Below are 16,338 nucleotides of genomic sequence, written 5' to 3'. Positions count from 1 at the left end.
ATTATATCCATCCAATCATAGCCAAGGAAGGCTATCTCAGGGGCTTTTGAGGCAAGGTTCTATTGACGCCCATTTCGTCCAATGAAAAGTCAAAGCCGCCCCGACGGAACGGGACTTCGGCTTCTCTTCTCCTAGAAGAGGACGTTCTTGCACTGCACATGCGCACAGCACCTCCACGAGCTCGACCGGCAGAGAAGGCGTGCTGTTTTAACTCTCAAAGGACGGAGGCGCGCGGAAGAACAGCGCGCATGCGTTGAAAACCCTCAAGCCTATCGTGCGCCTGCGTCGAGGCAGCCGTCTTTAAATTGTCTTCTAGAAAGGGCGGGGCGACGCATTAGCGCCGCGGGTGACGTCACCGAGCTGGGCTTCCTACCGGATCTGACGTCACGGCTTGCGGCTCCTTATTAACGGAACCGGAAGTGGAAAGAAGAAGTTGAAAGTGACAGCTGGGAAGAGAAGCCGCTGAAAGACCGGCCGGGTCGGTATATTTTGCCTAAGGGATGGGGGTGGTATGTCAGAGGTCTAGGGAGTGCGGGGCCTGAGCCCACGAGGGGGGCAGAGGTCAAAGGTCACGATGTCAGAGGTCAAAGGTCATGAGTTCAAGGTTATGCCGGGGAAGAAACCGAACTTGGAGGCTAAAATTGCCTCTCTGGAGAGGGGAGCAGCAGTTATTAATATAATTTTATCAGGAATAATTCGTCATTACTCATAGTAATTAGTAATTATTATTATTACTGATTAACAAGGGTGAGCAGTGAAGGATTAGCGGTCGTCCTGCGGTCATAGCAAGAAGCGTCGTTTAAGGTCCTGGTTCAGAACACAACGGATGGCCTTTGATGTTGATTGATCTGTTAAATTCTGATTTTACGAACGGGCTCGCAATCATGCTGGGAGTCGTAAGCAGACAAAGGCACTGAATGGGTTCCCTGTGCTTTGAAGGGCAAATGAGACCAGCAGTGTCTTCCCCAAAAAAAACAACCCTCGTTGCAATTTTCTAGGACTTAGACATTCGTTGTTTTTCATGCCAAAAGGTCGGTGGAAAACTTGCCTTGCAGGATTCTCGTTTTGTCTCGTTATGAGGGTGGCTGGTGTTCCGTTAGGTAATTCAGGGGGTTTAGAGGTCTCCGGCTGCAGAGCTAAGAGGAGTTCAGGAGTTCAAATCCCGCTCTGTGCCCCTCTTGACAGGGGCTGGACTCCATGATCCACAGGGTCCCCCCCCCAGCTGTGCACGTCTAAGATCCTACAATGATGATGATTTTGTGATTATAGAGAATTTTTTTTCATGTCTCCGGTGAGCTTCTTGTCACTTCACAGTTCTTCAGTGAAAAGTGGAGAGGCTGTTTTTGCCTTGAGAAAATGGCCTCCAACATGGTTACAGTATAACCATGATAACCCTAATATAACCATAACAGATTACATTGTAATATAACCATAATGTAATATAAACTAACTTCTGGGTAAAAGTTTAGAACAATAAAAGCCCTGATCATGGATATATTTATTCCAGAACTCTATAGTCATAGTGGTGAACTAGATACCTTTGGGAAGCCCGCACAAACCGATCATATCGGCCATTCCCTTATGTTTTTCAGCACTTGATGTTGAAAAATGTACTGTTTCTGAGCTCTGGGAGTATTGCCATGAGCTCCCCGTGATATGTCTTTTACTCTGTGAATTGAAGTCCAGTTTTTCAAATGTGTGGAACCTGAAGCCAGAGGCTTATAAGCCCTCTGTTTACACAGGCAGTACAGAAAATGAGAACTTTGTTATTAGCATTACTGATAAGCTTCCAGAGGGCTGATTATAAGGATCCTGGTTGTACTATGGTCAGTTACACTAGTCAATTACACTTGAGAGGGTGTTGATGCAGTAGTTCCCAACCTGTGTCCCCAGATGTTCTTGGACTACAACTCCCAGAACTCCTGGCTAGCATGGCTGGTGGTGAAGGCTTCTGGGACTTTTAGTCCAAGGATATCCGGGGACCCAAGGTTGGGCGCCACTGTGTTAACACAATTATTTCTGCTTATGGGTGAGCGTCTCTATCAGCCACAGGCAGGAATGATCCACTTTGTCTCGTAACCTTGTTGGAAAAATATATGAAGTATATGGAATATGTATGAAGCCATTTGTCATATGTGTCCTTTTGTATGTTCTGAACCTCACCCAACTTCATTTCAGATTCTGGCGTGATAAGAGGTGAAGAGGGGCCTCTTAAGACCAGCAATACAAGAAGCTGAAAACTTTCAAGAAGTGTGTAAATCATCCACTGGGTGACTTATGCTGAGGAGTTGCAGTCAGTTGGTCAAGAGGCCAATTCGCTGGACGATCCCTCCATGTGGCTCCCGGGCGGCACCCTCTGGTGGAGTCCTGAAGCCATTTTCAGGCTCCCCATTTTGGGGCACCACAGTAAGTCCTGGAAGAGGCAGAAAGCTTAGAGCGGAAAGTTTTCATAAAGCTTCACCATGGGAAAACGATAGGGTCCAACCCAATAGGAGGGTGGTGGGGGGGTGCACTTCGACCCCTAAAACTCCCCAAATGGTCACAAAATCTGCCTTATAGAGTCATAAGACCTCAATTCTTTGTTTTGAGAAGGATGTTCTCTTGTGAGTTGCCCCAGTATTCTTAATTATTTAATTTGTGCTGCATGTAAGCCCAGTGCCAAGCAGAGCTGGGTTGGCCACAAGGACGGCCGGTTCAATCAACTGTGGTCACCTAAAGGGGATCATGTTGGCCAGCCTGCCAAGGACACCCCTCAAAAATACCATTAGTATCCAGCCTTGAGTTTTATCCATTAGCCTGAATCCTATTGGCAGTCACATAAGGTTTGCATGACTTAGGAAGGCTAATTGTTGCTAATTCAGGAGGTGCTGGAATGCATCTAAGTCATATATCTGGTCAGAACCCCAGTTGTGCAGCCAAAGATACATCGCCTCAATTAGCTGCAATTAGCTGTGGCAAGTTACACCGTGCCTTATGCAAACATGCAGCATCAACATAAACAATATAAGCCCATTTCTATATTGGCAGTCTCAGCTCACAGGAGCCCATTGAATGACTGAGTTTATGTTAAGTGTTGACTCCCCAGTCCTCAAGGGATTCAGTGGGTCTACTCTAATCCCTGCAGGTGAAATGCCATTGATGGAAGGTTCGGCTTTCATTGCCAGGAGACCTGAATTCAGTTGGCTCGTGCTGCTTTCCTCTCTGCTACATGCAATCTCTGATTTTTCTGTTTTGTTTTCAGATCCGATGGTGTCAGTCCGGACTGGCAAAGAACCATTGTTCCCTCCCAGATTCTGAGCCCCCAAAGGATTACGCTCTTCCCAACTCTAGCTGGAGCCCAGAAATGGTGGACGAATTCAACAAATTCACCAAGCTGGAGAAAGATGGAACATGGAGAAAGTTGCCATCTTATAGAAACGTTATAGAAGTGGTTCCAGGCAAGCACATCTGTGTTCTTAAACACCTTTTCTGTCTATTAAAATCTCTTAAATCGAAAGTTTTACAGTTTAGAATCTACTGGATTAGTTGGAGCGCCCATCACCTCCCGAGGTCATAGGTTCTGTTGTCGTACTGCTCTGACAGTTAAGAACTTTTTCCTGATCTTCAGCCTAAATCTGGCTTCATGTAACTTGAGCCCATTATTATGTGATTGGTGTTTCTACATTTGTTGTCCATGCACGGCACGTAGAAAACTCTCAAATACATTATAGATAATTGTTTGCCACAGTGCATTGATGAAATAGCCCTCAATACTGGAGCAGGTGGAAGAAATCCAGACAGGTGCCCATTCTAGGTCTCTAATACCAGTTGTTGCCTTTGGCTTTTCCTGCAGAAAAACTAAAGCAAGTTCCCTGCATGCTGAAGGATAGAGGCACCCGTTTATTTCTCCGGAACATCGATGAAGAAGGCATGGGCTTTGAGTACGCCATGTTCCTGAACCCAACAGAGAAAAGGCTGGTGTCTATGGTCCAGTTTGGTCCATATCTTGAAGGACCACCAGGGTAAGAGTCACATCTGTCCACCCCAACGTTAAGAGATAACTCCTGTTGAATCCAAACTGACTCCCCCCCCGATGCTGTTCCAGATTACAGTTCCCACAATCCCTGACTACGTACTGTGATTTCCAGGTGTGCCCATGGCGGATCCATTGCCACCATTCTGGATAGCGTCCTCGGTGTGTTGGCCCTCTGTGTCGTCGGCAGGGTGATGACTGCCAACCTCAACATAAACTATAAAAGGTAACTGGATTTGTGCGTGCCCTTGGAAAATAAGAATGAACGGTCAGGGTCATAGCTTCACAAACCTGGAGGACAATTTTCCATGCATACCCAGAAGCCGTCAGAGCCCACGCCAGTCCTGAAAATGGAAAAATGTCATGAAAAAATCAGACTCACACTGGTGAAAGCCAGGAGCTGCTTGGAGTTCTTCCCTCTCTTTTGTCAGCTTAAATTGTCCTTCGAAGCTCCTCGGGTCATTGTTATTCTGCCGCCTCTTTTCCCTTAACCCAAGTTCACGGCAGGACGGCCGCTGCAACCAAGGGTGCCCCTCTTGTGCTAACGAACTTCTCCTCCATCCCAACAGCCCCGTCCCTCTGGGCCCTGCCGTCCTGGTGGAAAGCAAGCTGGACCGGACGGAGGGCCGGAAAGTGTTCGTGACGGGCGAGATACGGAGTCATGACGGGCAGACCCTCCACGCCGAGGCTGAAGGTACGTGCCTGCTTTGATCCGCCTTCGGCAGCTAGTCACTGAATGTCTGGTTCCGCAGGATTCGCACCGGGGACATCCTCAGCCAACGTTCGCGGGAGTCCAGACATGTAGGCTGGAGAAATAAAAACAGCCCACGTTGGGCTGACTCTCCTTTAGAAAATGGTTTGTAGAGATGGAAGAATATACCAGATGGGCGGGATATAAATTGAACAAATAGATAAATAAATAGAGATAGGTATTTACTAGCATTTTCATTTTCTTTTCTTCTTTGCCTTCACTGTGTGCAATGCTGGAAAAGATCATTCCTACTGCCGTTCCAAGGAATATCTTAAAAATGCCTGCTGCCCAGTTCGATGAAGGCATAATTAACCTCTCCTCTGTTTTCTCTCCTCTTCTTAGGTTTGTTCATCTTGTGGGAAAATCTGCCTTTGAACAACAAGCCGAAGTAATCCGTCTGCGTTTACCGGAAGAAGCCGGCTTGTTGGGATTCCCAGTCTGTCCCAGTGCTGCTGCTGGAAACCACAAAGGGCTCTCTCCTGCTCCTGAAACCTTTTGAATCCTGGTGGCACTTAACTTCCCAGCCAGTATCTAGTCAGCCCAGGACAGCTTTTGCGACGTGTTTTGATCTGACCTGTCACCTTGGCAGGCCACAGTATTTTGTTCCGGGAGATACGGCGCCACCGCATTATGCTTCCGGGAAATGTCCTTTCCCCAGGCTCAGCCGATTTGTTTTATATTTTTTTATTTCTTTGTTTTGTATTGAAATAAGAACTCATGATAGGAGTTGGCTGGATTAACAAGTCCTCTTTTCCCTAAACATAGTATTAACTAGAGGGGTGCAGATTCGACTACAATTCCCAGCTGGCCAATCATGGGGATTTTGGTCTCTAATAGCAGGAGTCGTTAGGTAAGGAGCATGAGTCACTTATGTTTAAAATGAAAATCAAAAGAAGACTGAAACGAAGGTAGCTGCGAGATCAAGAAGTTGTATTAATCCGATCACAACCAGAACAAAAAAGGGGTACGGAAATTTTAACCCTGAACTGAAAAGCAGTTTAATCCACGGAGAAGTCAAAGAGAGGCGATGAAACAGGGACTAACCATTGGACAGCTCTCTCTTCAAGAAGTGCAGAGGGCAAATTACCAGTAATTAACTTGGCTGGGGGACGGGGGAAGTGCAGTTTAAAGATAGAAAGAGAACTGGAAGGTGCGTCATGAAACACCCCTGTCTGGGCTGTTGTGGAAGATGGCCCTGGAAAGGACCCATGTTGAATTATTTATTTCCTTTATTTTTATTTAGATGCACTATTTTCCCCACAGGGGATGCAAGGGGGCTCACCATCAGTGAGACAGAAAAGACATTTCAGCGCAGAGTGACAAGTATTGAGAGCAATAAAACAAATAATACAAAAGCCCACTGCTTAAGAAACCATTTCTTTACTTAGGACATTTCTATTCTGCCCTGTATCCTAAGATTTCAGGGCCGCGTGAAACACTGAAATATCCCATTGCAACTATTGAAGGCCACAGGTTCCTCAGGCAAAATTGCTTATGTCCAGATATAAGTTCGTATGGCATATCTTGAAACTGTTTCCATAATTCAGCCAAGCAACAACTGCCACATTATGTCCGGAAAGTTTCCTTTGTGATCTGATGCCAGAGTTGGCTGTTAAATCTCTGAATGTTTGCAAGGCTTATTATCTGTGGAGGGGTTTGAAGACTCAACACCCCTTTGTTGAGTGGGAGGTCTGAGCGGACATGGCACACAGCTGCTCGGCCAAAGGCACTTAGAAACCCCATTCACACCCTTGCAGTGACTCTTTAATTGGCGGCAGTCTGCTCATTCATACCCTTGCACTGACACTTTAATTGGTGGTGACATAGGATTACATTATGGGTATAAAGGATAGGCCGCCAGTTACAGCCCCTCCGAAGAGCAATTTTGTGTTTCCTCCCAGACAGGGCTTGATCTTGTCAAAGTCAATCTTTAGAGTTTCATGAGCGGGAAGGCACAAGCAATGTGAAGAATGTTAAGTTAGGAAAGATAAGCCTCTCCTCCTGTTTATTTAAGCAAGTGGTTTGGAAAGAGCCACTCAGCTTTACAGACACATGATCCTTGTTGCATTTTTGAATATTGGAATGAATGGATAAAAGGCATGGGGGATAAGGAGACTGACAGGATAACAAAAGGGATTACTAATTACTCAGCATCAAGTTCAGGTCAGCAACCGGGGTCATCACAGCTAAAAAGCCTCCCACTCTTCATTTCCACCTTCAACACAACTCCCTTTCAGAATAATATACTGTAATAGCCAGCTAAGTGTATGACAGCTGTTGTTGAGTTGCAGACAGAATGTTGGTCTACAACTCGGGAGATGTGGGTTCAAATCTCCAACAATGGAAACTCATTGGACAAAGAGATTTATAAACCACTTGTTCATCATCTCTGTTGTGTTCCGTCATTGTTTCTCTTTCTGATGCCACTGAGCACTTTGGGTTCGTCGCAGATCTTGGAGCATTCCAAACAGAACCTTGCTCATTAAATAGCAAATTTATGGTATTTAAATAGCGAGTGTGGTACTCAGAAAGTTCATGCTAGGACAGCTGTGTGATGAACTCACAGATCCAGCAGCCAATCCAACAAGCCCCCATTGGCTACCGATCTAGACATCTGATTGGTCCAGAGACCACAGGAAACCTCCTCATTTATTAGCTCACCCTTCAGGTCTGGATGTTGGACCTTCCCTCATTTGCAGGTGACATTTTGAGTAGATGGCTCTCATTTCAGCCCCCTTCCTCTGGGTACCATAGCCAGGTGGACATCAGGGTGGACAGAATGGAATGAAGGAGGATGCTCATATCTGCTCACATGCAGGGTGCCAACGGGCAGACTCGCCATCTGGAAGACACCAGTGAGTGGTAAAAGTGTTGACTTATCCTTGGGGACATCTGGGGTCTCCAAATTTGTCAAAGGCCCCCTTGTTTTTTGCCCATCCATATTCTCTCTCCACCAAGGACATCCACCAGTCCGTTACATCACATTTTTCCTCCACCTATTTCACAATTTGTGGCATCGCTTGTGCATATCATTGACTGGCTGATTGCATAACCATTTTTGTAACCGGTTGTGCGGGTGACTGCGGTGCTGGTTCAGCAACTAAGTAGGCAGCGGAGGCTGTAACAACCGAGAGCTGTGTTCAATTCTCCGCCCCCCGTGCACAGTGCCAAGCAAACAGCCATAGAGGGGTTACAAACCACACTTGCATTGCTTCCCTGGGAGTTTTCAGACCTCGTTCCTCTTCCATCTGGAAATCCTTTGCCATTATTTTGTCAAAAATCCGATGTATTGTCTTGCTTAATATTTCATTATTGGGCAGCAATGAACCTCATTACCCTTTTAATTAAGCAAGTGGTTTGGAAAGAGCCGCTCTGCAGAACCACAGTTTCAGAAATATCCAATTAAAGGCAAAAAGTCTGGGAAATAAGAAAATAGGATGATAAAACAAATCAGTTACTCCTTGGTATCAAATGCTGGCTAGCGCCCATCACATCCTTGACCCCACAGCCAAGAACCTCCCCTCTACAAGACACCGAGTTGACAAAGACTAATGCTCCAGTGGGTGTAAACATGGAGAAATGATTTCCTCTATATCAAGATCCTAAGCCACTCAAATCTTTACCTGTTTGGCTAACACCCTGCAATCCATAGGGTTACAGTTAATTATACCTGTCTTAAGATCACTGGTTTCTACTCCAGCCTGGATTACAGATAATGTCATAACGTTGCAATTAGGGCTGAATTTCTCGTTTTTGTGGCGCACTCCCACCCAGATGGAACCTCGTCAGTGACTTCCTGACGAAAACCTAAATATATAGAGAGCTGTTCTTGCTGGATGTGTGAGGTTGCAGTAACTCCGTCATTATTATCTTTTCTCTTTCTGGGAGTAGCTTCTCGACAAGCCGGAGTTGTTGGGGTGTTTTGTTTGGCATTTGCTCAGGACACCAAACCAGTGAGAAGAGTAACCAGTAAGACACTGGGAAGCTGTGCGCTCCAGAGGTCTTCAGAATGCAAGCTTTCTGGAGGACCAGAAGCCAACTGATAAAGGGACTTGCCCACTGGACAGGTCCTAGATACCATCCTGGAACACCTGGAAGACTTTTGTTGCATCCTTTCCAACGTTCTTCTTGGACACCATTGTGGACAACCTCAGTGAGTACCAGGAGAAAAAAAATAGGAAAATAGGAGAGGTAGACATTTCAGGTCAGTGCTTCCCAACCTTGGGTCTCCAGATGTTCTTGGACTACAACTCCCAGGAATCCTGGCCAGCACAGCTCGTGATGAAGGCTTCTGGGAGTTGTAGTCTAAGAACCTCTGGGGGCCCAAGGTTGAAAAACCATTGTTTTAGGTTGATAGAACCTTATTTTCTGAGAGTTGGGGAGAGACCGTTCTTTCACTTTCTCTCCTGAACTTTGCCTCGGTCAATGTCCTCTGTTAGATTTGGGATTCACAACACCAAAATCCTTTCTCGGACAGTATATGATAAAGTGGTAAAACACACTAATTCTGCTCAAGGCAACTTAAGAGTTTATCAAACAAACATCAACAGAAAGGTACATCTGAGTTAAACTTTGTTGCTGAGAGAGCTGAGAAATTCATTCTAACATCTGCCTTAATACCAAAAATTCGTTTTAATTGATCTTAGTTTATCCAATGTTTTATTTTACTTTCACACACACACAAGCCTATTTTCAGTCTTTCTTTTCCTGACATCACTAAACAGCCGAGCGGCTTAATGGTTCACATCCTGAAGCCCGTCCTCCAGTGTCATTGCAAAGGAAAGAGAGCCAGCATTTAAATTTTTGACGAATTTTCCAGGCCCCGTTCTGTCAGTCTCTGTATCTCAAGGATTATGGATTCCCCAACCCAAGCTGGAGCCAAGAGATGGTTGAGCAGTTCGAGAAGTTCACAGCACGGTCAAAAGATGGGACTTGGAGAAAGATGCCGAATCATATGCAGTTTTTGGATCTTATGCCAGGCAAGGATTTCTACTTTTTTCCCACCATTTTGAAATAATCCGATCTAAGTAGGGGATTTTAAAATTGTTATTAGTGTTAGGATTTCTCAGCATTGCTGGTTGTTCGGGGGCCCACCAAAAGGTGTAGTAGTAGTAAAAAAAAAACCAGACACACTGAATCAAAGTTATGAAAACATTGACTGGTATCATATAACAAATGCAACTTTTAACCAAAAACCTAAGTATCTGTTAAATACTGACTTTGTTGTTGTTGTTAAATATAAGACACAATCTTTTACTTGTGTTATATAAGAAGATACAAGTTTTAACCAAAAGTGTAAGTGTAGTATATAAGCTGTTCCGAATATTGCTGGATGATGCTGATGGTGATGGATGACTGATGAATAATCCCGATGAGATTCTATTTTGGCCCAGTCATAATTTTTAGTCTCTTGGTTCTTCTAGAAATGCCCCAACTCATCTAGAACAGAACCCCATCATGTTCGGGCAGGAAAGTCTTGATCTAATGGGGTTTTGGTCCTTAATAGCAGATTGGTAAAATTCTCGAACCTCCAGTGCAAACATGGCTTGGTTTATCCTGCCTTCTGAGTTCTCACACACCCAGATTTAGGGATGCATTACAGATTAAGAAGGCAGCGTCTACTCTGCTATTAACTCCAGCAATTAAAAATGAAGTCTGGAAATGACTTTAATTAGTGATTCGTTCTCCATGTAATGCTGCAGTTTGTTCACCCACACATTCTCTTATATGGCTTACATGTTAAGAACTAAACAGAACTCCCTCCAGGCACTGAAGTTTTTGATTTCAAAACACTGCATTGGCACCTTCATTCCTCATTGTGTATAAAAGCTCTTTTTAGCTGCTTTGTTGTTATTCCGTGCCGTCAAATTCCCTTAAACTTCTGGCAATCCTATGAATAAGAGATCTCCAGAATGCCCCGTCCTTAACAGTCCTGCTCGCCTCTTGCAAAATCAAGGCTGTAAATTCCTTTTGGGGAGTCAATCTGTCTCGTATTTGGTCTCCCGCTTTAACTGCTGCTTTCCACCTTTCCTAGCATCATTTGTCTTTCTCAGAGAATTCTGCCTTTTTATGAGGTGCCCAAAGTAGGAAAGCTTCATTTTCAACATTTTTGGCCCCCGGAGATAGTTCTGGCTTGATTTGATCGAGGACCCCCTTGTTCGTCTTTCTGGCCATCCAAGGCATCTGCAAAGCTCTCCTCCAGCTCCATATTTCAAACGAATCAATATTTAAAAAAATATTGTAGCTGTATATAAATGTTGTTTTGTCCCTTTGTTTGGTCATGAGATGAAAGTAAATTAGGATCCAGACAGAGAACCTGTATGCTAGCACTCACCCTGTAGAGTAGTCCAGTGGCAAGAGATGTTTGCCTTTTTATATCAGCTTTGCCTTCACCGTTTAAGGCTAGCAGAATCCAGCAGAAAGGTGATCCATAGGATATATTATGGAGAGTAAAGGGACAGTCAGAATGTTCTTCCTCTCCTAACTGTATTTGTCTGGCTTCCCTCCTTTCCTTTCCATGCCTTAAACCATAAAAAGTGGGCATCACAGCTCAAAAGGCAGTCGACCGACTTGAAAGGGTGTGCTTAAGAAGCTCATTGAACTCAAGAGGAAGGCTCGTCCAAGGGGGAAGCCAAATGAGCATGGTCAATGTTCATGTTTCTAAAAACAAAAGGCAGAATTTAGAACATTATGTCCCACCTGAATCTGTGCCGTGTAATCCATCAGGGTTGACTCTTGCCTGGGTCTCACACATCAAATTGTCCTGTTTTGCCCCTCATGCCGCCAACCTCGACAGAATGGCTGAAAGGAGGCTTTGAGGAGAGGAAACATAGCAACAGCCGATATTTTTTGAGATGCGTGGATGCCGAAGGCCTAGGCTTTGAGTTTGTGTTGTTCTTCAATGCATCTGAGAAAAGGATGGTGGCCCTCTTCCAGCCGGGTTCTTATCTGGAAGGGCCAACAGGGTAAGTCTGGGGAACCCCTGGATCTCAATACGAGAGCTAGTCCCCAAAAGAGTAGAGGATTGACTCAAAAGTCTGGATACCTTATCTACAAGCTGCCGGGTGTGTCTTGAGCATTCCAGGAATTTCTGGTGGGAAGAGGTGGTGACATCAAGTCTAGTGGTCCTTGATTTCTGATGCTTTTTTAAGCATCTTCATCACTACCACCCCAGTCTCTCAATGCTTGGAAGCAGCTGGCATAGAAATCAGCTGCAAGGGAGGAGAAGGCAGTGAAAGCAGGTGATGGAGCAGAAGCAACTCCCTCCATCCTGGTTCTTTATTCAAAGTTCAAAGGGCCCAACCAGGATACCAAATTCTATTCCTAGAGGGAAGATCTAATTTTAGGATGACCATCCGTCCCTCCCTTCACCCACCCACATCCTCACCCTCACTTCAGCTTGGTTTCAATCTCTCTCTTGTCCTTCTGAGCAGGTTTGTGCACGGCGGGGCTCTGGCGGCCATTCTTGATACCACGTTTGGAGGTTGTGCCCTCTACAGCATGGGCAAGATTTTGACGGCGAACCTCAACATCAACTATAAGAGGTGAGCAGAGTCTTGGACTGGGTTTGTAAATAAAAACTGGAATCAGAATTCGCCCGCTAGAAGGCTTAAGCCGCAGAGCGGATGTCTTCCAACCATATGAGTTTCTATCTGTTGTCTTCTTCGTAGCTACAAGTTTCTCTACAAACCCAGGCATTACAGGTCTCCAAAAATTTGGGATGTTGTGGGGAGTGGGGGCATAGAGATGTCATGGGAAGGGGCCCATTCGATGTAATGGAGCTGCCTAGTCCATAATGAAATATTGAGTAACCAGGCAAGATCGGAGAGGGATCCCAAGAACCAAGGGCGAGAGTTCCAAGAGAATAACCAGGTGGAGAGAGTAGAGTTCCCTCGTTCAGAGAAAGGCTGCCTACGAACAATACTCAATAAATAAAATAGAAGAAATGTGGCAGAAACTCACACCAAAAAAATGAGGAAATAAACAATGCATGGGAAAGGAAGTCAAGGTGTTTTCATTTCCAGGTGGATAGCTGGAACAATAAATCCCCCAAAATCTACTGGCACTCTGAAAATGAGCATGGTTTACAGTTCGCATCGCCAGATACAACAAGCACCTCAACATGCTCATTAGCGTAAAAGTAATCGTCATGATCACTGCCTTTTGTTTGTCCTCGTTGACTTCATTACGATCCCCCTCCCCACCACCACCAGTGTGGTGAAAACTTGTAACCACCGCTCTTGTTACTCTTTATCCTGCCACAACATTTGTGGAGGTTTATTCATAGCTCTCAGAGTAGGAACTCATAGGAGAGAGTGGTGTTTTACGTTGAAAGACGAAGGAGTAATAATAATAATGATTGCATGCCATCCAGTCAATTCTGGCTTATTGGCAAACCTTGTCAGGGTTTTTCCAGGTAGAGAATACTCAGAAGTGGTTTCCTGCTCCCTCCTTCTGTTCTGGGACTGTGCAGCTTGCCCAAGGCTACATAGGGTGGTTCTTCTCCCAGGAGGTCCAGTGGGGGAATCAAACCCGCAACCTCTGGCTCTGATGCCAGATGTGGCTTCTGAATGTTGCAACCAGCTGGCTTGCTCTGTGTTCCAAAGAGCCCTGATGATCTCCTGCCATGGTCTTCTGATGGACCAAGGTCCACACATAACCTTTTATTTAGTTCACCCACTGGGTCAGAACAGATGATATCTCTCCTGTTGGCAAGCCCAACTTAAAGTAAAGCTATTGCTCCAGAAAAGGAATACAGATCATTACCAACTTCATTGTGTCCTCTTGCAGCCCCATCAAGTTGGGCTCCGTGGTCCTGGTGGATACCAAAGTGGACAGAACAGAAGGGAGGAAGCTGTACATGTCTGGCTCTGTGCAGAGTATTGACGGTCAGGACCTCCACGCGGAAGCCACAAGTAAGCCCTCAGGTCTGAGAGAGGCAGGTAGGACCTTTTACGCCATGCACGGTCAGGAGAGTTCGAAAAGAAAGACGTGCAAGCTAGACCCTAAATGGGCCAAGAGGAAGGTCACCAAAGATGTCCAGGTGGCTGCGTTTCTGCTCTCCTGGAGGTGTCTCCATCAGCCACCATCTCACCTGGCGGCTTGAGAGAGGGGGAGAGATAAAAAGACCCACACCCTCAGCAGGGACAGCTGACATTTTCCTCTCCCTCTCCAAGGAGATGCCTAAAGAGAAAGATGTTGGCAGAGGGGCATCTGGAAACTGGGACGGGCAGGAGGGAGAAATAATGAGATCACAAGGTCTAGTAAACACCAAAGTATAATGTGTCTGACCTAACATCCCTTATTCTCATTCTTTTTAGCTCTGCTCATCCTGCTGGATTCAAAGACTTCTCCTCAGGAACACACCCGTTCCGAGTGATCTAGGCTCCTCAGAGCCTTCTCTTCCAGGAAACCAACACTGGTCATGGAAAGCTGGTACCCAAGCCAGCCTGGATTTGGAAATCTGGATCCCTCTGCTTCATGCCTTCCCGGAACTGACATTACACTCTAATTTATATAACAAAATATATTCTTAGTTGAAACTATGGAGACCTGCATTGGATTGTGGGTCTCGGATGGTGCGATCTCTCCTCTAGTTTCTCCCACCATCATTTGCATCAATGGCATGCTATAAAATTCAGTAGTTTCTCTCTTTTTTTAAAAAAAAAAAGAGATCCTTTTTAGGCTATAAACAATTTGGTGCTTGGTAGCTGTCTCCACTATGAAAAGGAGGGAGGAATGGAGAGAGGGCTAGGTGGGAGGGAGGGAGGGAGGAAGGAAGGCTGGTGGACTTGGCACAATTTATTACCAACAAGATGGACAAATCCTGTATCTCAACGACATTCCACCCTAATTCCTTCTTTATTCCTTCCTGAGTCTTAGGACTTTTCTGAAATTAATCAAAAGAAAGAGAGATCAAGATCCATCGTACATGAGTCTCCCTTTATCTCCTTGAAAAAACACAGATCTTTCTGTACAATTGCAGGAGGATAAGGGGGAATGGGATTTTCTAAATAAAAGCCTGTTGTAAAGGAATAGAAGCTCAGATCGCCACTTCTTCGATGAGGTTCAGGGTAATCTGGTTTGAATGGACCAGCATCCTGCTGCAGCAAGAGACATGGGCTGACATTTGAGCACGTAGAATGGCTGCTATTTCACCCTTACCTCATGCAGCTTTGCTTCAGACTGTTTTCTGCGTTGTTATTTCCCCCTCCCCGAGCAGGATTCGACAAAAATATGCCTTGAAATTTCCTTGTACAGTCAATTCTGTAGGAACCGTTCAAGTTTAGAAATAAACAAGGATAGGTGATGTCCTGTAACATTTGGCCAAACTTCCCAAATCTGGTCCAGCCATTTGAGATGGTTAGCCCCATCAGCTGCAGTGGGCTCCCCGTGATGATAAGCCCCACACACACATCTGGAAGCCACCAGCCTGGGGGATGCTAGGACTGACTCAGCAGGATATGGACCAACAAACTGGTGGGTCATCTTCTGACATCACACCCAGACTTGTGCAGAAGTTATGTGAAACATGAGTGACGTCTCCAGGATGAGGAGTTACACAGAGGAAATGCGTGAGGAAGGATTTTTATCTTCCTTGGACTGGAGTAGATTCAATGTTGGACGACTTGTAAATCTGTAGAAGCCGGTGGCTTGTATGCAGTAAGCTTTCCATGGGTGTAATCCTTGATGGATGGAAACAGAGTCTCTGGTTTGACAGCCTTTCCTTCACCAAGATGGTGTAAACCTTGGAGCACTTTCTTCATCCCCCAGTGAGCCTGACAGTGGGAGCTGTGAGGACAGACGCCTTAGAAAAACCTTAATAATTATTATTATACAATAATCTCTTAGAATTACAGAGCTGGAAGGAACCCTATGGAACATTGTGTCCAGTTCCTGTCATGGAGGCACAGAGGGGGAATCGAACCTCCAACCTCTGGTTCTGCAGCCAGATGCCTAAACCACCGAGCTATCCAGCAGTTCTTAACAGGGCTTGCCTCTGGGACAGAAGTAAATGTAGAACCACGGGCAGAAATCGACCTGAACTTCAATGTATCTTTGTTGTTTAGTCATGAAGTCATGTCTGACTCTTCGTGACCCCATGGACCAGAGCACGCCAGGCCCTCCTTGTCTTCCACGGCCTCCCGGAGTTGGGTCAAATTCATGTTGGTCACTTCGGTGACACTGTCCAACTATCTCATCCTCTGTCGTCCCCTTCTCCTTCTGCCCTCACCCTTTCCCAACATCAGGGTCTTTTCCAGGGAGTCTTCTCTTGTCATGAGATGGCCAAAGTCTTGGAGCCTTCAGCTTCAGGATCTATCCTTCCAATGAGCATGTATCTGGGTCAACTCTAAAGCACAACAACAGGTACCAAGTCAGCTCTACCACATTTGCTGAGATTTCGGGACCAAACCCTGACAATCTGGTGTGTACAGGCTACCATTTCATCTCATGGACCTGTATATGGACGGAGACAGAGAATCTGAGAGTTCATAAATGCCTGCTGTCTTATGTGTGTGCGAGACAGGATGAGTAAGCCGCAACCCTCCGACATTCGCAAGACTGGATTTACCAG

At 45.6% G+C, this 16,338-nt stretch overlaps 2 protein-coding genes across 2 annotated transcripts; both read left to right on the top strand.

Moving 5' to 3' along the window:
• The first annotated feature begins 188 nt into the window (after positions 1 to 188).
• On the top strand, positions 189 to 6,118 carry LOC110081520 (acyl-coenzyme A thioesterase THEM4). Its single transcript, XM_020798272.3, has 7 exons — positions 189 to 478; positions 2,179 to 2,406; positions 3,242 to 3,437; positions 3,833 to 4,001; positions 4,128 to 4,238; positions 4,582 to 4,706; positions 5,106 to 6,118. Exons 2-7 carry the CDS (start codon positions 2,278 to 2,280, stop codon positions 5,153 to 5,155), a joined length of 780 nt encoding a protein of 259 aa, XP_020653931.3. The 5' UTR covers positions 189 to 478; positions 2,179 to 2,277; the 3' UTR covers positions 5,156 to 6,118.
• A 1,301-nt stretch (positions 6,119 to 7,419) lies between these two features.
• On the top strand, positions 7,420 to 14,782 carry THEM4 (thioesterase superfamily member 4). The gene is made up of 4 exons (XM_020798310.3): positions 7,420 to 11,728; positions 12,197 to 12,307; positions 13,554 to 13,678; positions 14,084 to 14,782. The coding sequence occupies exons 1-4, from the start codon at positions 11,541 to 11,543 to the stop codon at positions 14,140 to 14,142; spliced, it is 483 nt and encodes a 160-aa protein (XP_020653969.3). The 5' UTR covers positions 7,420 to 11,540; the 3' UTR covers positions 14,143 to 14,782.
• The last annotated feature ends 1,556 nt before the right edge of the window (positions 14,783 to 16,338 follow it).

This window comes from Pogona vitticeps, chromosome 15 (assembly GCF_051106095.1).
Source record: "Pogona vitticeps strain Pit_001003342236 chromosome 15, PviZW2.1, whole genome shotgun sequence".
Classification (NCBI taxonomy): Eukaryota; Metazoa; Chordata; class Lepidosauria; order Squamata; family Agamidae; genus Pogona; species Pogona vitticeps.
The sequence above is the reverse complement of the archived record's forward strand: the minus strand, read 5'-3'. Positions and strand labels throughout refer to the sequence as shown.

Coding starts and splice junctions, on each gene's coding strand:
- LOC110081520 (XM_020798272.3), top strand. CDS start 2,278: ATGCTGAGGAGTTGCAGTCAGTTGGTCAAGAGGCCAATTCGCTGGACG. Junction 3,438..3,832: donor CGTTATAGAAGTGGTTCCAG/GCAAGCACATCT, acceptor CTTTTCCTGCAG/AAAAACTAAAGCAAGTTCCC. Junction 4,002..4,127: donor TATCTTGAAGGACCACCAGG/GTAAGAGTCACA, acceptor TGTGATTTCCAG/GTGTGCCCATGGCGGATCCA.
- THEM4 (XM_020798310.3), top strand. CDS start 11,541: ATGCCGCCAACCTCGACAGAATGGCTGAAAGGAGGCTTTGAGGAGAGG. Junction 11,729..12,196: donor TATCTGGAAGGGCCAACAGG/GTAAGTCTGGGG, acceptor CCTTCTGAGCAG/GTTTGTGCACGGCGGGGCTC. Junction 13,679..14,083: donor CCTCCACGCGGAAGCCACAA/GTAAGCCCTCAG, acceptor CATTCTTTTTAG/CTCTGCTCATCCTGCTGGAT.